The sequence below is a fragment of the Lytechinus pictus genome, chromosome 13 (assembly GCF_037042905.1).
Source record: "Lytechinus pictus isolate F3 Inbred chromosome 13, Lp3.0, whole genome shotgun sequence".
Classification (NCBI taxonomy): Eukaryota; Metazoa; Echinodermata; class Echinoidea; order Temnopleuroida; family Toxopneustidae; genus Lytechinus; species Lytechinus pictus.
In genome coordinates, this window is record NC_087257.1 from 9,558,724 (window position 1) to 9,585,466 (window position 26,743).

General features: G+C 38.2%; 1 protein-coding gene across 1 annotated transcript; it reads right to left on the reverse strand.

Annotated features, from left to right (window-relative positions):
- Nucleotides 1–905: 905 nt before the first annotated feature.
- Nucleotides 906–24,832, reverse strand: LOC129274992 (solute carrier family 40 protein member 1-like). Its single transcript, XM_064108472.1, has 11 exons — nucleotides 24,599–24,832; nucleotides 18,136–18,442; nucleotides 17,589–17,677; nucleotides 14,817–14,976; nucleotides 13,801–14,043; nucleotides 12,513–12,722; nucleotides 9,064–9,419; nucleotides 7,954–8,131; nucleotides 6,962–7,126; nucleotides 5,756–5,956; nucleotides 906–4,635 (listed from the first exon to the last, which is right to left on the reverse strand). The coding sequence occupies exons 2-11, from the start codon at nucleotides 18,395–18,397 to the stop codon at nucleotides 4,343–4,345; spliced, it is 2,157 nt and encodes a 718-aa protein (XP_063964542.1). The 5' UTR covers nucleotides 18,398–18,442; nucleotides 24,599–24,832; the 3' UTR covers nucleotides 906–4,342.
- Nucleotides 24,833–26,743: the final 1,911 nt, after the last annotated feature.

Genomic DNA, 26,743 nt, shown 5'->3' on the forward strand with positions numbered 1-26,743 from the left:
TCACTCCAGGTGGGTGTATCATAAAGCTGTTCGTAAAGTTACGCACAAGTCTAAGAACCCGTCTATGAACGACTGGAACATGATCTTGGGTCCTAACTCAATTACATACATGTAAGGATATATCACTTAACAATAATTGGCATTTATATAGCGCTTTATCAATCTACGACTGTTCAAAGCGCTTCACAATTATTATTACCCAGTCACTGGATTCATAGCATTCCAAGCAGCCTGTTAGGCGCAAACTTGCTAAACCAACCACAATGACGGTTGTTTCCTACCAGTACCCAATTAGCACCTGGGTGAGAGAGGCAAAGTGTGGATTGACGCCTTGCCAAAGGACGCTAGACCATGGTGGGATTCGAACACACGACCCTCTGATTACAAGGCGAGAGTCAGAACCGCTACACCACGGCGCTTCCACCTGGCATGAGAAAGGGTTACCAGTTGTGCGTAAAGTCATTCATATCTTACGAACGGCTTTATGAAACACCCATCAGACCTATGGAAGAATAGTTGACTCGGCATGCATGATCTAACTGCATAGTCCAGGGTCCCGTAATACAAAAGATAGCGATTTATCGTACGCTTGATTTTCACGATTGATTGTACATTGTAGTCAATGCAATCAATCGTAGAAAAAAAGTTCTACGATCATTGCTGAGCTTCGTGCTACTGGCCCCTGGTCAGGTGGGTGTTTCATAAAGCTGTTCGTAAGTTAAGAGCGACTTTAAGAACGACTGGTGATCCTTTCTTGTGGTAAACGGTATTTTGAATTGGCAATGGTTTAGCGCGTAAGAAGGGTTCACCAGTCGCTCTTTAAGTCGCTCTTAACTTACGAACACCTTTATGAAACGGCCCCCAGGTCTGATGAAATAACTTTGACTATTAATCCTCAACAACTTGACATTCAAGATTATATTGCACATTCAATTGCTTTCCAATTACTTTTACATCAATATATGAACACAATACAAGCACAAACAAAACATAAAATAAATATAAATCAAATGGAACGGTAAACTCAGAGAAAAAGCTTTGATATAATTCTTTTTTTTTGTCTTAAGTAGATGGGATGGATGACTGGGATGGATACAAATGTAACAGAGGATGGATTCAAAATCAACAGCGCCATCTCAAGGTAGCTGTAACTGGGCGTTGTGGCGTGTGCCTGTAATCCAAGCTGTGAGGGGAAGTTACAAATTGATGCAGAGGTTCGAGCCCTGGTCACGTCTTTCGGATGGTGACGTTAAAGGTCGGTCCCAGACGTATATAATCATATCTGATTGATACATGTCTGACAAAACTCAAATATATACACACACACACACACACTAAAGGCATGTTTAGACGTGTTGCAAATTACGTATGTGACACTTTCATGTACAACTTCAAAGGACATGCAGAGAAACATCAAAGCGGAAGAAGGCATATTTTTGCTCTCACCAGGGCCCGATAACACAAAACCAAGCATTGATTGTTACACAAATTATTGATATTGAATGCATTGACTACAATGTACAATCAATCAGAAAACGTGAGCATATGATCAATTGCTCAGCTTTGTGAAACTCGACCATGGACAGCGTATCATATCATCCAACATACTGATTATCTTAAGAACTAAAAATGAAGTACACACGTATGTATCTATATTAACACATGTCAGCTGCTGTCATTAAGTATGAAGACTAGTTCTCAGAGAAGTTCTTTATTCATAAAATTAAAGGAATCGTAAGAAATTAAGATATTGATTACCTTTAAAACAAAAAAATGACGTACACATAAACACATTATGTACAGCTAAGTCTGAATAGGAACTTTCAATGAATTGAATTAATTTTTAGATTCATTAAATAATGTAGATGAATTGGTATATTCATTACCTTAGAAAATAAAAGATGAAATACATCCGACCAGATTTATACAAGCTGTCGATGTCAATTCTGAATTATTAAATCTTATCAAAATTAACAAACATTACCTTAAAAACCAAAGACAAAACTTATATGAACACACTGAAAAAAAAAAGGATGAAATCACCTAGCACAGTAATATTTTTCAAGAAATTGTAGTTTTTAATTAACTTGCAATTTTACCCTCTTAAAAAAAAAAATACAATGCCAATAGTACACGCTTATTCTTTGGTGTACATACAGAAGACATTTTATCAAAACACACATTTATACAAGAATACAAAAATATAAATTTATAATTCTCATTGGAAAGACATTTTTCATTTTATAAATTACCAGGCACTTAGCATGCTTACAAGCTAAACTTGAGCAAAGATCATAATACACAATTAAACAGTATTTGAAAGATCACCCCTTTTCCTATACGGGATATATAGATATGCATTATCCAGGCTGCTGTAAATAATACATGTAGGTGGGTATGAAGTTCACTGTAAAACAATATATGGTGTACCATTTTTACCATACCACACAGCTGTACTATATAGCTGTAGCTGTTTAAAGGGTCTTACATACTCATTTTCCAATACTGAAGATTTGTTATTCCAAAATAATGCAAATTACAGATACCAAGATGTTCATTAAGCCAAACATTTTTTGCATTATTCTAACGGTGCAGTCATACAGCGATACAATAAGGTTTGTTACAGAGTTCCGAAGTGATGACGTCACAATTTTATTTATTTATTTTTATTTTTTTTTTGGGGGGGGAATTTCAGCGTTTTTGATACGCCTGGTTCCTACCATTCAGAACCAGGCAAATCAGAGACCGTTCTCATTACGCTTTCTATAACTAGTTTACTGGAAACCGGTTCAGGAAACCAGTTTGGAAGATCGCTTTGCTAGTGTTCCAACTCGATCACACGAAAGAGGTTTGCAAAATCACTTCAGGTAAAACGATCTTGTTGCTATGGAAACGCTCTCAGTGGGGCGACACGTTTCGCGCAAAATTCGAAACCGCAGCGTAGGCATTCTACACCTGTTGTCTGGAGTAGCGTGCTCAAAATGTGCAAAGATCTCTTCCCAAAGAACGGTTGTCCTCACTTGCACTAAAACCAGTTTACCGAAGCGAAGCGATCTTGAAAACTACATCGCGAGGTGGTTATCCGAACTGGTTTGAAAGACCGCTTCGAACATTCTCACTATGCGTTAAACTAGTTTCCACTAAACTAGTTTTAGGAACGTAGTGAGAACGGTGTCTAATACATTGATTCCAATGGGGCTAATTGTGTATTCATGAGGTCATATCTTGGGGCCCATGGACCAAATTCCACCAAATTTGGGTTTGGGTTTTTTTTTCACCATGCTCAACCGAACTATGGTATCAAAAACGGTAAAATACAAAAAAAGACAATTGAATAATGTTACACTTCGGAACTCTATTCCGAAGGTTCATATTATGAAAATGAAATAATTTTTAATTATTCCGGAGGTTTGACAGTTCAAAAATTGAACAAGTTTATTAATAAGAAAATTAATGAATGAGCAATACAAATCTTTCTTTATTTTCAAACCTTTCATTTTTGGATTAACCATTCTTCAGAATAGCAAACCTTATTTAATTTTTTTTTAATAACGAACCTTCAGATTAAAGAATCTTTGAAATATTATACTTTTGTAGTGTTCACACTTAGGAATAAACATCCTCAGAATGAGCTCTTCCACTTTCAAAGATAAAATTCATGCTTTACCATTATTGAGTTTCATGATCATACATGACCATTCTTCAAACACGATGCGATGCAATCTTTTTCACATGGACCAGGTGCCCTCTTCTCTTGTACAAGTATACAATGTTTCACCTCAAGTATAGCAAACCTTATTTCATTTCCGGAATAACAATCACAAACCTTCAGAATAATAAACCTTAGTAAAAACAATTTGTAACCACTTTAAGGATAAAATTCATGCTTAGCAACCGAGTTGCTTCATCATACATGACTGTTCTTCAAACACGTCGCAATCTTTTTCACATGGACAAGGTGCCCTCTTCTCTTGTACAAGTATGTTTCACCTCAAGTATAGCGAACCTTATTTCATTTCCGGAGTAACAATCACAAACCTTCAGAATAATAAACCTTAGTAAAAACAATTTGTAACCACTTTAAGGATAAAATTCATGCTTAGCAACCGAGTTGCTTCATCATACATGACCATTCTTCAAACATGGCGCAATCTTTTCCATAAGGACAAGGTGCCTACAAGTATACCATGTCTCACCTTAAGTATAGCGAACCTTATTTCCTTTTTGAATTTACAAATCTTTGGACTCACAAACCTTCAGAATAATAAACCTTAGGAAAAAAAATTTGTAACCACTTTAAGGATCAAATTCATGCCTTAATTACCACAAGTTGCATTGATCATCATACATGACCGTTCTTCAAACACGGTGCAATCTTTTCCATATGGACCAGGTGCCCTCTTCTCTTGTACGAGTACACCATGTAATTGCATGCGCCGATGGAGACGAACAGAATGGACGTTATGACCAGGTATCCAAAAGTCTCGGGACATGGAAGAACGATGACGAGGGTGAAGTGGATCATGTCGAAACAGCATTCGAGCGCCCTCTGTACGCCGTTGAAAACGCCTCTCTCCGTCTCGACAACGTTCTCCTGTATCAGCTGGGTGGTGACGAGGTCAAATGCCCACAGGCCTAGTGATAAGAATCAAAAGAATGAAATCTAACAAACTTATGGTGAAAAGTGCGTACAAACAATGCATGCAAGTTCACGATACAGTCTATCTACACTCGAGGCTATGATCAAACTAGAGGCCGAGTGCAATGTATTGAACACCCCCCTCAAAAAAAAAAATTTTGTTATGTCTTTGAGGACATTCAATCATCATGTACTCATGAATCTTCTTAAGTTGACTATGCTCTAGCTCGTGTAGGATGACCAAAAAGGGAGTTGACATTTTTATTACAACACCACAGTAAAAAAAATTTTTACGGAAATGAGAGTAGGAAACAATCTTCACCAATAATAATTATTTATTACATTGGAACAATGTATCTAAGGGCTCTCAAGAGATATAATTAACCCGGTCATTGGTTCCTGGCATGCCCACACACAATGTATGCACATCCTCCACTCCCTGGGAAGTTTCAAGACTCTATTGTTAGGCATACTGTATAGGCTTTTGCATCATACCAGGTAGCCATTTATCAACTAGGGGGAGGGTGGAAGAGTGTGTACTAATGCCTTGACAAAGGATGCTAGGCAGTGTTTTTATTTTATTTATTATCTATTTATTACATCTTATTTTACCAGGGTGACTCTGTCAGTGGGTCAAACACTGTTATACTTAGAGGCCCTGGAATACAATATAGAAAATATATTAGAAAAACAATAACAGAACATGTACATGAAACTTATTGTTGACTACGTATAGTTCAGTAGAGATGGAGTCAGCAACCACATGGTGTCTGGCACGTGAAATTGTTTATTGGTATACTTATATTGATTATATATTTTACTGTATTTAGTGAATGTGAAATTATTTACTAATGGAATTTCATGAGGGGTGTTGCCTACTTTCGGGTCACTTTCCAAAATCTTGCTGAAAATGTGTGTTTAGAAGGTGCCTGCCTTACATCATGCGGCAAACGATTCCACTCCACTGCACCAACATGGGAAAAGGCTTATTTGCCAGAATTTGTCCTTGCTTTTGGTATCAAAAGTCCATCGGTGTGGGATTTGAACATACAACCCTCCTATTATGGGAGGAGAGGCAGAACCACTCCACCACGACGCTTCCATGCCAGAACTCACCAATCCTTGACATGACGATCCCTGTGAAGAGTATGATGGCCGAGGCGAGAGACGTCTGCTGCTCGTCGGAACCTGTGTATTTACACTGCACCCTTGACAGGTCCGGAGCCTCGGTTGTGCTCAGACCAACAGGTGGCGGCGCCATCACTCCGACCTGTCGGGTCATCACGGACAGCGTTGGAGGACTGCTCTGGCTTGCATCTGCAAAGAGAATCCAAGACGGTCACGGTGTTAATGGCTTGATTCTGGATTTAAGATTAACTTGAGCCATGGTGTTTGTGTGTGTGTGCTAAAAATATGGGAAGCTGAAGTGTCAAATATCTGTTTACATTGTATGCCTCTTGTATTTAATGGGATCCTTTGCCATAGTTTTCTGAGTTTTTACTAAACATTGGGTTTGGAAAAAGCAGTAGACTGGTTGATATGGCAAATGGGGTACATACACTGGTTAAGGCATGTGCTGAGGAGGAACGATGAGCATGTTTTGAAAATGGCTTTTCAGTTTGAGGTGGGCAGATCTAGGAGGGAATGGCCAAAGAAGACATGGGGAAGCAAGTGGGGGAAGAGGGTAGGAGAGTTGGGTTGAAGATGAAGGATGCACTGACTACGGATAAGTGGCGGGAGGGGGTCATGGTAACTGCCAAGAGTGTGAGGTGGTGTTTTGTAGTATGTGTATAACTTCTTGTTATCCTTTCAGTCATTCACCTTTATTCTTGCCGACCATCTTTCCAAATGACATCTAAGAATATCAAATCTCCCATTACAGTTTAACTCCTGAACACTGACCATAAGAGCCCAACCCCTCAGTGAGTCAGCTAACTAACAAGGAACTAGAGTTCTAAAAACCATGACTCACACTACGTTGACATGACATTTGCTCCTGCCACAATTTCTCCGGGCTTAATTTCATCTAAGATGTAGGGTTAGGGTTGCAATAGGGTTTTATGTTAGGTTCATGAGAGGGTATAGAGTTAAACCCAGGGTTGAAGTTGGTCATTCAATTAGTGAGTGGAATTTAGAGAAGAGCGATTGTTGCCGGAGCAAATGACATGGAATTCATACTACCAACCCCAGTCAACCGCACTGACCAATACCACACCCCTTATGCACTAGGTAGTTAACATCAAGTAATAAGAATATAAGCAGGCTTATAGATAGATCCGGATAAACAAGTACAGTTTACAATCTGCAAACATTTCCACGTACCAACGGTGCTGTTGCCATAGTCGTAGATGAAAGGCGATCCTGGAGCCCACAGTGACCCGACACATAGCATGAGAAAAGATATCTGAATGCCTAGGGAGTAGAGTCCAGCCCTCTCCAGTCCAATTCTACTCCTCATGACAGGGTAGAGCATCGTTCCAAAGATACCTATTTAATGATGCAGAGAAGATGAAGAAGAAGACAAAGATAAAAAGAGATTAAGCATAATTGGATGAATTACTATGAGTGGGGGGAAAACTCTACTCAGCTCACCTTTACGTGCCTTGATCACCTTACAGACTGGATTTGACACTTCTTTATCATCTAAACACCCTACTGGATATTGTTAAAATTCCAGGAGGATAAAAAAAAAGGTTGTCGTAACAACATCTATGGTGGTAACTTCCATTCATAGGGTACAGAATAATATGTTGACGGGAAAAACAATAAAAAGAAAGGTAGATTATTCATACCTGTAGTTGATCCAAGAGCTGGTAGGATTCCTATAGCATACTCGGGCTTTCCTTGAGAGTAGCCATACCCTATGGTGATAGAATCAAAGCCCAGTACGGTCATGTAGAGGTAAGCTAGGTGGACTTTACATACCTGTAATGGATCCGAGAGCTTGTAGGATTCCCATAACATACTCAGGCATTCCTTGAGAGTAGCCATACCCTATGGTGATAGAATCAAAGCCCAGTACGGTCATGTAGAGGAAAGCTAGGTGGGCTTAACATACCTGTAATGGATCCAAGAGCTTGTAGGATTCCCATAGCATACTCTGGCATTCCTTGAGAGTAGCCATACCCTATGGTGATAGAATCAAAGCCCAGTACGGTCATGTAGAGGAAAGCTAGGTGGACTTTACATACCTGTAATTGATCCAAGAGCTTGTAGGATTCCCATGGCATACTCGGGCATTCCTTGAGAGTAGCCATACCCTATGGGGTATAGCAAATAGGTCATGTAAAGCAAACTAGGTGGACTTTACATACCTGTAATGGATCCAAGAGCTTGTAGGATTCCCATGGCATACTCAGGCATTCCTTGAGAGTAGCCATACCCAAGGGTGATAGAATCAAAGCCCAGTACGGTCATGTAGAGGAAAGCTAGACCAAGACCTGCCCAAAACTCCACGTAGGACTTGTACACCTTCCAGCCTTCAAACATATACTAAGACAAAAAAAAGAGAGATAGAGAGGGTTAATTCAATTCAGTTGGCCAAAAGTGGGGAATGAGTTTCCCTAAGATCTAAATTAATCTTCTTTTACTCCGAAAATAGGCCACAACTAACTTTTGCATGGTTGTAAACAAACATTCAGCTTTGTATGAGGTCAATTCAGTTGGCCAATAGTGGGGCATGAGTTTCCTAATCTAAAGATCTAAATTAATCTTCTTTTACTCATAAAATAGGCCACAACTAACTTTTGAATGGTTGTAAAACATTCAGCTATTTTCGACACAATGTCTCTTCAAATGACATTTAGCAGTAATCCTACTTGGGTTAGTGCAAGTGAAAAAAAAGATATGAAGACAAATATAAAGACTGTGGCTAATCTTTGAGAGGAATGTGTATGCTTGCTCTGGATAGAGTAACATGGACAAAGTTTTCCACGGCATCACCAACCAAGGCCCCGTAACACAACAGGCTTGCAGTGGATATCAAGTATGAAAGAGCAACACTTCTTGGTTCCTGATCAGAATTTTTGAACAAAATGCACATAGACAATGATAGGCCATTACTATTTACAAGTTTAGGGATGTTGTGGTCTCGTGGTTCTGGTTCTCGTCTTTCAATCAGCAGGTTAGGGGTTCAAATCCCTGCCATGGCGTGTTTTCATTCAGTAAGAAATTTACCACACTGCTACACTGAACCCAGTTGAGGTGAATGAATACCCATTAGGACTGATTCCTTGAATGCAATGAGCACTGGAAGGCAGCTCGAGCTAACGCCGGGGTAATCATAATAATAGTTCCCCTTGAAACAGATCATTTCCAGATAGACGGTGCTATACCAATGCATATTATTATCACAAATCTATGTATTATGGAGCTGTGGAATTGGGAAAGGTTCAAGGACATATAACTACTTGTAAAAGACTTACCTTCAACTGTCTTGTCACTCTACCACAGCATCCGCCCTCCTTCGTTGCCGTGGTAGCTGACGATGGATGAGATGACGCAGGAGGTGCTGACGTAGGAGTGACCGGTATCTCGGTAAAATCTCTTTCCCCATCATCGGTAATCCTTGAGGTCGGGGTAGTTGCCTGGGATGCTTGCGTCGATGGCGCAACGGGTCCCGGTGCCTCCGTAGATTCCACCTTCCTGCTCTCTAACTCATAGTTATCCCTTGATACCTGGATATCACCCACAGGGTTACTGTTCTGGTCTCGCTCTTCGATGGCTGGCTCACCCATTTCAGAGTACTGGCTCGTGACCTCCTGCTCAGGAACAGCTTCATCTGGAAGTTTAGTATAAAACAAGTGGAATGCCTCTGGCCGTCTCACCTGCATCACGCGATTCAATATAGCAGCAGTGCTGATTTTGAAAACTACTATAACTCGCACAAGATGTTCAGTGATACTTGGTTACTCTTATTTCCACGTTTTATGAACTAGACCAATACACTTATAGAGATATGATGGCAATTCAACAAATACCCCCAACGTGGCCAAAGTTCTTTGACCTTACATGACCTTTGAACTTGATCATGTGACCTGAAACTCGCACAGGATGTTCAGTGATACTTGATTACTATTATGTCCCAGTTTTATGAACTAGACCAACACACTTTCAAATTTATGGCTGTAATTCAACAAATACCCCAATTTGGCCAAAGTTCATTGACCCTAAATGACCTTTGACCTTGATCATGTGACCTGAAACTTGCACAGGATGTTCAGTAATACTTGATTACTATTATGTCCAAGTTTCATGAATCAGATCCATAAACTTTCAAAGTTATGATGGTAATTCAACAGATACCCCCAATTCGGCCAAAGTTCATTGACCCTAAATGACCTTTGACCTTGGTCATGTGATGTGAAACTCATGCAAGATGTTCAGTGATACTTGATTAACCTTATGTATAAGTTTCATGAACTAGGTCCATATATTTTCTAAGTTATGATGACATTTCAAAAACTTAACCTTAGGTTAAGATTTTGATGTTGATTCCCCCAACATGGTCTAAGTTCATTGACCCTAAATGACCTTTGACCTTGGTCATGTGACATGAAACTCAGGCAGGATGTTCAGTAATACTTGATTAACCTTATGGCCAAGTTTCATGAACTAGGTCCATATACTTTCTAAGTTATGCTGTCATTTCAAAAACTTAACCTCAGGTTAAGATTTGGTGTTGACGCCGCCGCCGCCGTCGCCGCCGCCGTCGCCGCCGCCGCCGCCGTCGCCGCCGCCGTCGGAAAAGCGGCGCCTATAGTCTCACTCTGCTATGCAGGTGAGACAAATAGCATGAATAGGAGAGCAATACCGATGTATGTAGTATGTGAAATCCCCTGTATAAGGGATAGGCCTTGGACGTATACCCTTTTTGTCATTCCATTGTTCGCCAGGGTAAACAATCTAATAGTTCGAATAGCCGAGGTTCCTAGATTATCAGAAGTCACATAAAAATTTCAGTGGTCGCACATAATGATCGAGCTGACTCAGTCAAGTGTCCCAGTGCAGCGCCTAAGACATGCACATCAACACAGCTGAAAGATGCACAGTCGCCGGCGCGGCCATCATTGTCATATCTTGAAGGAGTTACAATATTTGGAATTCGCTAAACTATAGCATTTGTTATCTTGCAATTTGTTGTAAGTTATCACAGATTATAGCCATATACTTTTGATAATCAAATGTATCAAATCTGTAAACAACATCTGGCGAACATTTGATTTGTGTAAAAGTAGTATTCGGTTGTTGACTGTTGGTAAACTAATCAAAACATTGATTGGTCAAGCTTTACTTCCAGGCCTAATGTGGGACTTTCTTGAATTGATTTCTTCCCATTTACTAGTTCATAGGATAAATTGTAATGCTTTGGAATTAACATGGCTCAGGCAGTTCATGAATTGAAGGAATTGAGAAAAATGTGGGTTGGACATTTAAAAAGATAAATATTATGAAACTACTCTTGGAGGTGTTTCATATAGATGTTCGTAAGTTAAGAGCGACTTTACAAACGACTGGTGATCCTTTTTTGTGGTCAGTGATACACACCAAATTTCCATTGGCTTTGATTTAGTTCCCAAGAAAGGATCACCAGTCATTCTTAAAGTCAGTCTTAACTTATGAATAGCTTAGTGTTTTCAGATAACCACAATCACTGTTTAGGCACTGATTCATCAGTAGAAATGTTACTGCTACATTTTGGTCAATTTAAATATTTACAATGACACTAACTTGCAATTACCAGATATATGCATGGTCATAAATATAAATTTACATGATAAACTTGATGGAAATAAATAAAACTGAGCTGGTGAAGGACCTTGTTTTCATTATAAATTAAAAGAGAGATTCTCTCAACTAATGTTAATCTTTAAAAGTAGATCTATTTGGGCCTAAATTTTTGTTTTGGTAAATTTTACCTGCGCATGGTGTATGGAGCGTCAATGACGTGGGTATGCGCATGCTGTAAGTGAGTAGGCGCAGGCCATGTTACGCATACGCAGTTATTGCGTTTGGGACCTATTGCATGGCGGTCATGTGTTGGCGTGCTACAGCTGATTCCTCTGAATGTCATGTGATGCTCATTCATCCAATCAGCTGTCAAGGATCTATGTATGTGTTGTATAAAAAACAATAATTGACAGTATTCTCTGTTATCAAACCTTTATATGAGCTTTGAATCTATCAGCCTCATAATACTAAAAAAGAGAAATGCAGTATCTATGGAATTAAACTTTAAACAAATGAAAGGATTCTTAGAATCACTTTCCAGAGTTTACAGTGCATGTTCTACAAAACGGGCCATAAGTGTGAATATCATTATGGCAAGGCCACGTTTCCTTAGGACACATTTCAAGATTACAGCAGAAATGTGGGGGGGGGGAGGGGGAAATAAAGGGCACAATAAATGTCCAATACCACTCAGATGGACATTAAGGACAAGAAATAGGGCATCAAAGGTCAAAGCCTTCGATGAGCTTGAATAAATTTAATCAAGCCCTGAAATATTTAATGATAATAATAATAATCCGCTTCTATACAGTGCTTAATGAATTGGAACAACATCTCAAAGCGTTTTACATATATATCATTACCCCCGGTCATCGGATCCTGGCATGCCCGCATACAACGTATGCACTTTCTCCACTCCCTGGGGAGCATTCCAACAAGAGTTCCAAAACTCAATTCCTAGGCATACTACACAGGCTTTCACATCCTACTGGGTACCCATTTAACACCTGGGTGGAGAGTGGCAAAGCATGGATTGCCGCCTTTCCAAAGGACGCAAGGCCATGGTGGGATTCGAACACACAACCGTCTGATTACAAGGTGAGAGTCAAAACTGCTACACCAAGAAAATATTTGAAATATTTACCTGTGCAGTCCACACCTCCTTTGAAAGCCAACTCGGGTACGTTCCTGTACACTCTCCAAAGATTCCAATACTCGATCACCATGGAAACGGCGTTCCACGATGCCACAAAGATACCGCCTACCAGCATCGATGAGGTCATGATGGCACCAACGGCAATGGGAGCAAGGATGTTACTGATCAGGTCGATACGACGCATGTTGGCATTCATTACTGAAACAAAAACGCACCAATACACATATAAATGATGATGTGTGATAGTTGGTATGGTGGTGTGGATAATTGCAGAAGTGGTTCACGGTACACCATATGGTGAGTCCTGGAAGGACTAAGGAAAGTGGATAGAGGGGTAAAAGTGGAAGGTTGGAAGGTAAAGTATTCTTTTATATATCCTACATTGTAGCCCTTAATGAATCAGAGCTACCAACCTGAACAAGAACATGTCAGTATTTTTTAAGCTGAAAAAGAGCATTTTGGTGAGGAAATCTATATTTTCAAAGAAATACCATAGAACACATAAAAGTGAAACTTCAGAAATCAGTATTTTCCATGAAACCATCAGCTTTCTTCTCATTTTTCAGAACTTACTCATTACTGAAAGTCAGTACCAGTTGACAGCTCTGAAATATGTTGGAACGATTCAATAATGGGTTTTACAGATATATTATCACCTCAGTCAAAAAACAAATCAAGCCATCAGTCTTGTGAATGAAAGCACCTGTACATTTGAATGTTATGTTGAGAATTCAACACCGAGGTTTCATGGTTTTACAGATAATTTAAAAGATGTTTATGATTCACAATGCGAACAGTACGGACAAAGAACATTTTGGCATCCATTCAGTGATTAAATTAAGGAATTTGACTTTGGAACCTAATGAAAATTTGTACACACTTGTATCCTTCAAAAGCATGGAGGGCCAGTGAGAAACTTTCAGGTAAATTGTCTGCACTGACTGAATTGTAAGCTATGATAATTTCAGAGAAATGCTAGCTTGTGATTGGCCGAGTAGCACTGGTTTCTGATAGTCTGCAGGCACAGACCCTTGGTGTTTGCAATTTTGCATAGTGCATAATGCAGAGTCTGAAGCAATGAGACTAGATTCACTATGTACTGTGGCTGGCTCTTATTTGACACAGAGAGAGACTATGGAGTCTAGTCTTAACTCTAGACATGGTTTAAGTTAAAGTGCCAAAGATGAGTCTATGCTTGCAGACTAGGTCTCTGATCGTTACAGTAACGGTGAGAGAATGACAACTTATTAGCACTGCCCAGGAGAATTCCACTCACCGGCAAGGACCTCCTTGTCACCTCCGGCCACAACGACCACCCAATCCTTCTGAATACAGATGGATTCTGCCAGACTGGCCAGAGATGCCAAGGTCCCCAGGACGATGATGATCAGTTGACAGATGATGTAAAGGCCACCGTTCCAGATCTTCAGGATGTCCGACTGTAAGAGGAGTACTGTGCACAGGAGACAGGCGTTGACCAGGACACAACTGTTCTGGATGATCAGGGATGTTCGGGCAGCTGCAGAGAGGAATAAGAATAAAATAATTTGTTTTCACCAAACTTATTAGGCCACTATTGTAGATCTTCAGGATGTCTGACTTTACAAAAGACAAGCATTGACTAGGACACAACTGTATTGGATGATCAAGGCAGCTGCGGAGAGGAATAAGAATAAAAGAATTTGATTTTCCCAAACTGAAAAGACAACAGTTCAAGATCTTCAGGATAAATGAATGCAAAGTAAGAACTGTACACAGAAGACAAGTGTTGACTAGGACACAACTGTACTGGATGATCAGGGATTTACTAGCAGGTGGGAATGAGGTAAATAAGAATAAAAAATTGGAATTCATCAAACTTAAGAAGTTCAAGAGTACTCGCATTGACCAAAGATGACCAAGGCAGTTACCATAAGTGTTCACCTCAACAACCTTCCTGCACTTGAAATTCCTTTATTACCGGTAGTTGTTTGAAGGTGATTTAAAAACAAATTGCCTTGCCCTCATGAGGGATTACTGCTGTTAAGATTTAAAAAAGCCACCATGAAAATATCACTCTGACTTGATTAAAGCGTTGAAAAGTCATGAATAAACGGTGCTCTTCAGAATGCCAATAACTGTAAAGGTCTAAATTCAGGAAAGTTGCTTGATATTAAAGAGGCATTTGCATGCCAAAGAAAGTGAGAGATACATGAATATACTCGCCTCTCATAAGCTAAGGAATTGATGCAATACAAAATTCAGTCCTAAAACTAACCTTTCTGAAAAAGTAAAAAACAAGTTCTAACTTACCTCTCAATCTTGGTGTCCTATCGACCCATTTCCCAACGGCAGCGCCAAAGATGAGAGACGAAGCAGAAATACATAGTCCATAGATGGCCGTCAAGCGGAGGGACTGCTCCTGGATCTCTACAAGGTACAGGGCAACGGTGAAGCTCCACATACGATCACCCTGTAAGGAAAAAAAAAACATCAGAAGTTATTTTCATCGTTGCATTGGTTATTCAGTAACTTTTAGCACCAACTTGCTCTCGAATTCATCTCAACAATTAATCCTAGGGTTTCTTTTTGACTGACTGAATTATAAATAGGGATGAATTTACGATTGACTGTATCATCATGTGCAATTAACCATCTAAAGTTTTTGTATCAGGGAATAATTTTCATGGTATTGCATCGCAATTTGCTCCACATTTTTGAAAGACTGCTATGCATAAAGTCTTTTGTATAGCATATTTTTACATCTAGGACTGTAATAGTTGAGAGCTTTTCTATTACGACCAAAAATGCTATTCAAATTTGTAAAGCAGAATTATTATAATCAATCACAATTGTGATGCAGGCTAGGGCCGTATTGTACAAATGTACACCATTGTGGTATTGTTGACATATATGTGACCAACCACCCCAACACCAACAATAAGTCCACAGGGATGATTCTCTGTAAAGACACAAAATAGTAACTTATTCTTCATTTTACTCATCATCTATCACTCAGCCGAGCAGCCTACGGAACTTAGTCATCATTAGCAGGGGATTGTCTTTCCTGCACGAAACAGGCACTTTTCATGGGTTTATTTCCGATTCGTCTAATGCCAGTTCGTCCAATTGCCAACTCGTCCACTACCGTTTGGTCTGTCATCAGTTCATCTACTCACCACATGGTCTACTTTCATTTAGTCTAATGTCATTTTGTTTAATAACCAGTTGGTCAAATAGCCATTTAATCCATTTACCATTTGGTCTAATTGGACTAAGTGTTAAAATGAGCAAAACAAATGAAAATGAAATGGATATTAGACCAATTGGTTATTAGACAAAATGGTGATTAGATATAGTGATAATTGGACCAAATGGTTGTTAGAAGAAATGTAGATGGACGGAATGGCATTAGATTAAATGAAAGTAGTCCATGTGGTGAGCGGACGATGTGGCAGTAGACGAATTGTAGTTACCTTTTCATGAAACATCAACAAGTTCAGCTTCACAGACAAGCTAGAAATATATGTGGTAACTTTTCTATTTAAAGCTAAATGAACGTAGTTGCAGTAAAACACTGATTTCGTGAGAAAGTCTGTAAAACCAAGGTAAAGTATTTATATATCATCGTGGATCTAGATCTGGTACAGTTACATAAACTGAACTTTGTGAAATCATAATATCTAGCTAAAAACGATCACACTGAAGATCGCCAACACAGATAGGCACACGTGGGACAGTGTATTATTATTGCTGGAATAAAGACCCGACGGAAGTGACCGAATCCGCGCTTATTTTGCTTATTTCTCAGCAATTACACAATTTCTTCCAGAATCCTTTGGCACATATTTTTTATTCATACAAACAGACACTTTGGTGATCATTATATTAAATTCTGTAAAAAGTCATTTTGAGATCGTTCCCAAAACTGGAATTTACCTTTAAGATTTCTATCATTTGTCACAGATGCTGGATGAACAATGGTTTTGACTAAGAGGTCTCATACACTTTCAGGGATTACATGTATCTCCAACAATGTAATGAACGCTGATATCAACATAGGGACACAGCATACGCAAAGAGGAATACTGCATACATGCAGTTCAGGCAGGTAATTTTAGTCCATTAAAAATATATCAACATGGCATTAAAATACAATTAATTTTGAAATAAAGACATTCTTAAATTCACACCTATTTATCATTTTCACAGCCTGTATAATATGTGATCAGCTTCTGTTTTTATTGGCCGTGATATTTGGATGCACTTATTGTGGTGTGTAACGGAAATAACATTGTGTTAAGTCTGTTTACACACAATGTAATAAGGGTCACGAACGCGAGGTCCGTGGCCGAGATCTGGGGGAGGGGGGGAAGGCTCAGCCCCCCCCCCCCCCCGGACTTTAGCTCACAAAATAGCCCAGGTAAGTTAGGGTTAATCTAGGCAGATGCCACAGCTTCTGCCTTTGCCGCTTGAAAAGAGAGAAAGAGAGGGATACACACACATGAGTATATGGTAGGGGGCCCTAAAGCTACGCAGGTCCTAAAGCTACGCACCACTCCAATGCGCATGCAATTTCAATTGCAAAATGCGCACTCTGTGTGGAGCTAGTGACTGCAGTGTGACTAACGATTCCTATTCATTTTTTTCTACAGAGGCTGCAATAAATCGCTAAATACAGAGAAAACCAGCAACTGTTTGGAATTTTGGAGTTATATTCAGTTTGATTTCATATTTTCCTATAAGAATATGAACATTATTTAGAAGTTTAGGCACAGGAAATACTTTTTCTTTGCATGATAAATTGAGTGCGTAGCTTTAGGACCCCTTCTACATCGGGCGGCGAAATCAAGAGGTGTTCGGAAAACACGGCGGGATTTTCGTATTAGTGAGTTTTGTGATATTTTCTTTTTGGTTATGAATCTTTACAATATTTAACACAAATTTGTGAAAGATGGTTTGTTAAAATATAAAAATCGGCATAGTTTTTATCGTTTGTAAACAAAGTGCGTAGCTTTAGGTCCCCCCATCATACATGATATTTGTATCACATTACAGCATTGACTCATTTCCAAGAATGCTTACCCATGCAGATAAGAATTGGCTGATATAAAGCATCACAGCATTGCTTGTTACCCATCGGTAGAAGGCTGCATATGTCCATCTGGAAGATCCTAGAATGCAAAAATCATACATATGCAATTAAAGGAAACCAAAGCCCATGGAGAGAAAAAATATTTCTTATTGGAATGAGTAAACTGAGATGAGCAATTTCAAACAAGTTTCATCAAAATCAGTAATGAATAAGATTTTATACAATTTTAAAAAGTCTAGTTATATAAAATATAAATGGTGGTCCTCAAATTGGCAAACATGCTTCAAAAGAGCTGATTTGTGGATGATTCCCAATTTGTTTTGTACACAAATTTATATTTTCCCTTCATATTTCTGATCATCTCCTCCTGACCTCAACATACATGTATGTATAGCCTAATCATATTTTCCCATGGCATTTTTTTTTGTGTTCAGAAAATATGTATCACAGCCTATCCCCATATACAATGTCTGTGATTTCAAGCCAATCACGCGTAGCTGGTCTTGAAGTTGAACTAGCCATCTCTACTAAACTCACTTGACTCAGTTGATAGATCACCATTGCCACCACCTTCTCCTCCACCACTACCTCCAGCTTCTTCATCCATTCCTGTAACGACATTCAGATTGAGATCCAAGTCTGGCTGTGGATCACGCTGATCCGACGCTGCCGAGGGATCGACCTGATGGACTTCTTGAAGGACCGCTGGGGACGAGGGCGACTCTGCAGGGGTGTTTCCAGACACTTCCACTTCCTCCTCTTCATCGTCACTGAATTTCTCATATCCCTTACTAGCCATCTTTGTTATTGGGCCTCTAGTTTAGCGGTTGTGGTTGATACCAATCTGCACGATTTGAACAAGAATAAATAGATAACTAGATTTTAATTCGTCATGAGGACGAATTAGGTGGTCTGTCATGATTTTTCATTCAGTGTCGGCTAATGTTGTATGAAATGAATCATTTAGATATGATTGATAATCTTGATCATAGACATCATAGGAATACATTTTGACCATTGCTAAATGTGATTATTAATGTGGTGATGACAACCGTGATGATTATAATGATGGTGGTGATAATGCAATACGGTAAATACAAAATTAAGTTTGGAGCACGTAAAATGCCTTAAAAACTCCTCAAAAATTTCAGACGATTTACCGAAATTGGCTTTCCAAAATTGCGCAATAAAAGGCGCCTTCATTTTCAGAGCAGCTAATTTTTAATGGACAGTTTCATGTTTTTTATGCAAAATCTTTTTAAAATTTCTTTCTACTGTCAGCAATTTTTCTTTTAAGATTTCAAGCAAGAATTTCCACAATGTCAGTGGGTATCAATTTCACAGAATGCTTGAAAATTCTTAGGTGATACTTTTTGAAAACTAAAATATCTTAAATATTTTTATTCAAAATTTCTGCTAAATTTCAATTATTTTTAATGAGAAGTTTCGCAATGATACATTTTCACAGCATTCACTTCAAAACTCATCATCAGTGGTGTATTTGATAAAAGAATTAAGTAGAATTTTTTGAGGGGAAATATTTGCAAAATTTCTGCAAATTCCTAAACATTTCACATAATATTTTCCGTCAAGAATTTTCAATATCCATTTATTAATTGTGTATGACCTTAACATTTACTTGAAAATTCTTTCTTGATGATTTTACTGAAAAAAGTCAGGTAAGAGATTCAAATACTGGCAATTTTCCCGCAAAATTTCGGGAAAATTAGTATTTTACTAAATTGCAACATTTTTAATTTCACAGAAGGTATCTGAAAATTTGTTATGTTATATTTAGAGAAAATAACCAAATAGAAAAAAATCCAGGATTTTCCGCAAAATGTCTAGAATGAAATTAATCAACCAAATAGCGTTTCAATGCATAAATGATGTTTTACAATGTTAAAACTACCCCTTAAAAAGTTCCGGCAATATTAAAAAAAATGTCCTACATAAAAAACCGCAAAGCAAGTGGGCTTGATATTTTCAGCAAGACCGTACAATTGATTCATTAAGCATTTTCTTTAAAAAATTCTCAAAAATTAGGTCCAGAACAAATTTGCAAAAACTTAAACAGGTCATAACACACTAATGCTGTGGTTGAAAGTGAAAATCATTCACACATTATTTGTAGAAGATTGTCTTCACTACATCATATCAAAATTTGAGAGAAGATTGACTAGTAATAACGAAGATACGGTCAAATATGCATAAACACGTTGACGTAATTGCGAAAAAGTTTAATTTTCACTTCTAACGTAATTTTGACGTTATTACGCAATCTCCAGATGACATTTTGACTATATCCAAGAGTGAGGAAAAGTAGGGGGTCAACGGACTCCCTGAAGAGCTACAGTGAATTTTATATAGGCATATTTTTGCCCACTTATGACTTATTTTGCGAGTTTGCACGCGCGTGTAATGCAAATTTGAATGGACGCGCATTCCCGTATTATTGGTCGTAAGAGGCTGAATGAGGTATCAAATTAATCAGAAGATAATGGACAATGGACAGACATAAAATAAATGATGACTCGAAGATGCATACCGATGGTAGGTGCAAGAACGCGCACGCATACCTGTGCGCGCGCAAATTCTTGACATGCTCAAAATGACCTGAAACGTACCAAAACTTGACCACGGTTGATTTGGGGAATTTTTAAATTTTGACGTGCGCGTCGTGACCTTTGCATGACCTCTGATGACATGTCCTGATGACCTGTCACCTGAACTTGATATGATGCAAATATGGATGATTTTTTATGATTAGTTGCGGTGATATGATCAATAATTCATTTTTACAAAATGGCGCCTAGATAACGTCATCATGATTTGATAACCTTGAAAAGTTTCGTTTCGCGATTCCATAATAATTTCCATACATGACATGAAAATCAAGAAATTTGACAAGCCCGATTTTGAGATAAAGTGGGAACAAAATTTGGCAATAAAAATAAATAAAGTAAAATCTGACGAATATAATAGGTGATCTGTCATATTCATGACAGACCACCTAATAATATATATAAGAATCATAATTAAACCTAATCATAATAATGAATAAACATAACATTTCAATTAGTGCTGCAAGTCAGGCGGCATGTTCGGGTTCTGTTCGGTTCAGCAGGGTTCGGCAAATTTTTTCTGAACTTTGGTTCGGTTCGGGGTTCGGCAATAAATGCGCAATTAAATTATTAACATATAAATCTAAGGATTGCCAACCCTCGAACAAATTATCACATTTGTTGTTGTTGTTGTTGTTATTTTAAATAGGCAAACTAGTCAGTTTTGACTATTGTTGCCTTGTAAATTTGCTTTCCCTTTTTTTTTCAAAAAGAATAATTTCTTTGTTCAATCTATATCAGTTAAAAAAAAGTAAAGGAAAGATAGGAAAGAAAAGTTCTTAGGAAATCGTGCAAGACCACCTCTCCTGCCCTGTATTAGTACGTTATCCTGACAAGCCCGCTCGAGGTACATTTCGAGGGCGTCTCAGGCGTACAAACAAATTGTACTCCCTATGTCTCTCAAACGTGAGCAGGTGGCGCTCTATCCGATACCTCGTAGAACTCCATTTAAAATTCCGCAGGTGAAAATTTATGGCAAATCGATCAGATCAATATCAAAAAAATTTTTTAAAAACTTTTTAACAAAAAAACATTTACAGTAGAGTAAATACTGACATTCAAGGGCCATATGATAAAGCAGTGAAAGTGACAAGAAAGGTGCACACATATACTATTTAGGTGAAAACATCATCGATTACATCATAATTAAAATTCTGTCGTATATTTATAATAAATTTTGTTTCTAAAAAGAATGGTTATAAAAATTGCTGCATAACTTTCTTTTATTTATTTCAATCTTGAAACCAAAAATAAGAGTCATTTCTACTTTCATTTTTAAATTGAATAAAAAAAATAAATAATATTGATAACGAGAGAATGAGGACAGAAACAGAATTACAAAGAACAGAATATTTTTTTGTTCATTGATTATTCCATGTAGATATGATCATGATCGATTACAATGCCATTGCAAACACAGCTTCTCCGATTGGAAAGTGTTGATCGGGAATGTAGACAAACAGTAGACAAACAACCTCCGCTCAACTGTTATTATACTGGTATAATTCACATTCCAAAGAATACGAAATCTTTTATAAAGTCCCTATTTTCTGAAAAGTGGTTAAATCTGGTCAATCAATTAATTTAAAAAGATAAAATATCAGTCCATTCTTGGTCCCGAAAGATCGACACTAGAGTGACTTCAAACATATTTCCAACACGAAAATGAGTACATGGGACTGTACTGTGTATTTAAGTGTTATGAAATCACTCGGCGTTGAACGTCAGAACCAAGACGGTACTGAAAATTTATCATTTCATTTTCAGTAAATGACCAGATTAAACCACTTTTTTAGAAAATATTGACAATGGAAAAACATTTCAAATTCGGAATATGAATTTTACCAGCATAATATTAGCAACTGAGAGCAGGTTGTTTGGACTTCCTGTTTCAACTTTCCTTATCAACCATTTCCTGTACACGATCAGGGAAAATGCGTCGACTTGCTTTGAATTTTTATCTTTTCTGTTTTTTCTAACCTCATTCCTTCATCTCTTATTTATTTATCTTTAATATTGATATGTATATTTCAGAAGGTGAAATATACATACTTTACCATCACTTTGTCAGTCACAAGGAATTAATTTATGTCAGTTTTTTTCTATTATTAAATACAAAACAATTACATGTACGCCCGATCACAATCATGATCGATTACAGTTATACGAAATTCAACTACACTTTTTAACCGAGTTTAGCTTAAAATTTCCCCACATTTTATGAGAAAAAAAATAAATTCATGGTAATAAAAACATTGAGACTGATAAAAATTCAATCAAAGACGAGACCGAAGCTGTCATACTTTGTCATTTACGAGGAATGAATTTATGTCTTGTCCTTTTTCTTAATTAAATAGAAAACAATTAGGTCCGATTACAATCACGATCGATTACGGCAATACGTAATTCAACCACACTTTTATACTTTTATACGTTAATAAAATATTCTTAAGTTGATAACAATTCAATCAAAGACAAGATGTGAGCTTAAATAGTGGATTTAAAAAATATTTTGTGTGGAATTCTTATTGTGCACAATCACTAACCAATATTTTTTTTTCATTTTATATTTAAATATATGTAGTCCCCGCTTTTATTCATATTACGTAGTGAAATAAATGTGCCTAATTTTTTTTTTACCAAACCACCGAACCAGGCCTTTGTGTTCGGTTCGGAAGTGCCAAGTTCGGCGAACTTCCGTTCGGTTCGGCAGTTCGGCTACAGCACTAATTTCAATGATGACTACACTTTTCAAGTAGAAAAAGAATGAGGGTCCGACACTTATGACAAATAATGTCTATGACTGTAGAATTAAACATTAATTTCCATAAGATTAAAAAAGCCTTTCAATTTATGTAGTTCCTTAGCTTTAATAGATAATGTCAAGGTTGCCAAAAAATCTCTTCAAAATTAGAGCAAAATATATGAATAACTGACTAAACAATGTGTAGGATGGTTATTTTGTCATTTCCCTATTTTGTTCATTTTCTTTAACTTGCTTTCCTCAGCTGTTTTTTTACATTTCTGTTCCGTCTAGACTTGAGTTCATTTTCATTTCTTTTCAGCACTGCCCTTGCAGTCTGAACTTAGGTTATTTGAGTTTAATTATATTCAGTTTTCATTCATCTTTCTCCACATTGGATTCTTTTCCTCTGATTCTGTTTTGTCATCTTCATTCCTTCTCTATTCAGGTGTTCCACTCATTCCATCCCTCACCTGAGTGACCCGACTCCTTAGTTTCTAATGCCATTATTACATAATCACCCAGACATCTTTTATCACCTTCATCTTATTCATCATTGGTTTATGAATTGGATTACTACATTTTAGTTGGGCTCTCCTATTTTCTTTAATTTCATTGGTTAGAATTTAGTAAATTGAAATAGTGTTGTTTCTTTAGCTACAAATTTGATGTGGGCCAGAAAGGCCTATGGTATAAGAAGAGAAGTGATTTGCTTAGTAAACACACTCGCACAGAGACACAGACACGACACCAGATATCTTTGACTTAAGTTTAATTTCTTTGCATCTCCTAGTTTCACTTATTTCACCTTTGGTTTGATGACTGATGATTGAGTTTGCTGATTTAGATCTTCATTTATTTTCTACCCTGAAATTAATTCACTTATTTTCGACCCTACAACTGGTGGCAGCAGTGGGATTCTAAGGATGAAGGAGGAAAGAGGAAGGAGGAAGATGACGGAGGAAAGAGGAGGAAGGAGGAGGAAGGAGGGAGGAGGAAAGAGGAGGAAGAAGGAGGAAGGAGGAGGAAGATGAAGGAGGAAAGAGGAGGAAGGAGGAAGATGAAGGAGGAAGAAGATGAAGGAGGAAGGAGGAAAGAGGATGAAGGAGGATGAAGGAGGGAGGAGGAAGGAGGGAGGAGGAAGAAGGAAGGAGGAAAGAGGAGGAAGAATGAGGAAGGAGGAGGAAGGAGGAGGAAGGAGGAAAGAGGAGGAAGAAGGAGGAAGAAGGAGGAAGAAGGAAGGAGGAAAGAGGAGGAAGGAAGGAGGAAAGAGGAGGAAGGAGGGAGGAGGATGTACATGAAGGAGGGGGAAAGAGGAGGAAGGAAGTGGATTTTTAAAGGATGAAGGAGGAGGAAGGAGGAGGATTCTTAAAGAATACAAACCTTGCATGATTGTAATTTGATGAAGAAGGTGGAGGCGAAAGACAGATGAACAAAAGTCAACAAGATCATACAAGTCAAGAATCGATTGGAACTGGGACAATAGGAGTGGGAGCCTAGCCTGGGACAGTGCCTGGGACTGGAGTGTGAATTGAGGAAACGCCAGCCTCAGACAGAGAATTCAAGATATGAAGACGAAGAAAACGAAATAAAAGTAGAGGAGGAATAAGAAAAAGAAGAAGAATGATCTTACCAGCTAATCATTTCTAGAAAGTCGAGTGGTCCTTTGTGTCCAGTCCTTTTCTGGCTTCAAGTTCAGGCAACCTTTCTCAGCTCCGCGACCGCTACTCCGCCAATAAATAGCAGTTGCTGCTAGCCAACTAGCGCGGCTCGACTGGCCGCGAGACAAAGCAATCTTCCGCTAAATTCTCGGCGCTGGCAGCTGTACCGAGATCATAAAGCTGCTTTGTTGACGTTGTCTTATTTCAAGATTCAAGAATAATTGTTTCGGCGGGCCGGCTGATGTTAGGGATATGGCGATGATAAGAATATCGCCATTTTCATTTTGATAAAACTCCTCAAACTTCAAAGGGCAAGTCCACCCCAGCTAAAGGTTGTATTTCATAAAAAGACCCCCCCCCCCCTAAAAAAAAAAAAAAAAAAAAAAACGCTGAAATTTCCGTCATAATCGGTTGTTAATTTTTTTTTTTTTACTTTTGCTTAACTTCATACAAAAGTTATTTGTTTTAATACACTGGTGGGAAAATATCCCCATAATTTATGTGCAAAGTAATATACCAGCGATCTCATCGAATGAGGATAAGCACTCTCTTGTATAAATGCCAAAATGATTATGATCAAAATAAATGATTTTGTCACTTATGCAATATGCCTACTATGCTTAATCTGTTTGCGTCTCGTGCCCCCCCCCCCCCCCCAATCGGCTGGCAAAAAAAACAAAAAACGGGGAAAAGGAGAAAAAGAGGGAGAAAGAGAAACGTAGTGGGGGAGAAGAAATTATTGTATATATTCAGGGGCGGATCCAGGATTTTCCAAGGGGAGGCACATGCTTCTGAGGAAAAATTTGACAAGCAAAAAAAATGGGGGGGGGGGGGGTAACCAAGTATTTCGTCCCCGAAAAAAATTTGACAAGCAAAAAAAATAGCCCTTTACTATCAAAAGAGGGGGTACACTTCTGTGTAAATGCCATTTTTACATTACAAATTTTAATTTTGCTTCTCAAAAGGGGGGCACGGGCCGGCTGTGCCCTCCCCCTGGATCCGTCAGTGTGTATTCTAATTATATTACATAAGAAACATTTTTTTCATAACTTTATGAAACATAATTTGCTTAGGGCCTTGTGTTCACCATTCCTGGTGCTCGCATTTTCTGTTTAATGAGATATATAATCCTTTTGTACTAAAAACCCCATTTTCAACTGAAGTCTATATACACCAAATATATTCCTCACACGTCGAGTTATTATTGTTTTATACTGACATATGCTTCTTTTTCATGACTACTTGAACGTGATTGCCCATTTTTTTCAAGTCTGAATATAAAACATTCCAGTCCGTATTTACGTTCGCATTAGTAGATTGGTGAGATATGTTTGCTCTTTGCTAAAAACAGTCCGATGTTCCTTTTTCCCGGTCTGAATAGCAACAATTTTCAGCTCGCGCTTCGTGCTCGCATCATTTGGTTATGAAATAGGTACATAGGGTCTTAGTGAATTCCTACAACAAGCCTTAAATGCCCCTCTTCGGGTCTGAATTTCATAAGTTTTCAGCTCGCGCTTCGCGCTCGTAATATTTGATTGGTGATCGTATCATGTTATTGATTACAATGGGAAAAAAAGTGCTTCATGTGTTTAGATGTAATTCTTACAAAATCAGCAAGCACTTGGTGCTCGCATTAGATGACTATGGTGAGATCATGCTCTGATCATGAATTCCTAAAAATAGTAATTAAAATGTCCCTGTTTGGGGTCAATACATATAAAATTTTCAGCTCGCGCTTCGCACTCGCATTGCTTGTAGTGAGATACGTAATACGTATCATGAATACAAAAATTTGCCTATAATGTCCTTTTTTTAGGTCTGAATATCAAAAATTTTCAGCTCGCGCTTCGCGCTTGCATTGTTTGTTTAGTAAGACCTACATATTATCATGATTACAAAAATGATCTTATATCCTTTGTAGGCCTGAATATCAAACATTTTCAGCTCGCGCTTGCATTACTTGTTTAGTGAGATATATATCTATTTAATTGCACAGCCCATTGGCGGCGGAGGTCAAAAAATTTAGGGGGGGACCACCAAATTTTTTTGACAAGCAAAAAAAAAAGGTAATCAACAAAAACTATAGGGGGATCGTCCCCCCCCCCTCAAATTTAGGG

Coding starts and splice junctions, on each gene's coding strand:
- LOC129274992 (XM_064108472.1), bottom strand. CDS start 18,397: ATGGCTAGTAAGGGATATGAGAAATTCAGTGACGATGAAGAGGAGGAA. Junction 7,127..7,953: donor AGCTCTTGGATCCATTACAG/GTATGTAAAGTC, acceptor ATCATTAAATAG/GTATCTTTGGAACGATGCTC. Junction 4,636..5,755: donor GATCGTCATGTCAAGGATTG/GTGAGTTCTGGC, acceptor TCTTATCACTAG/GCCTGTGGGCATTTGACCTC.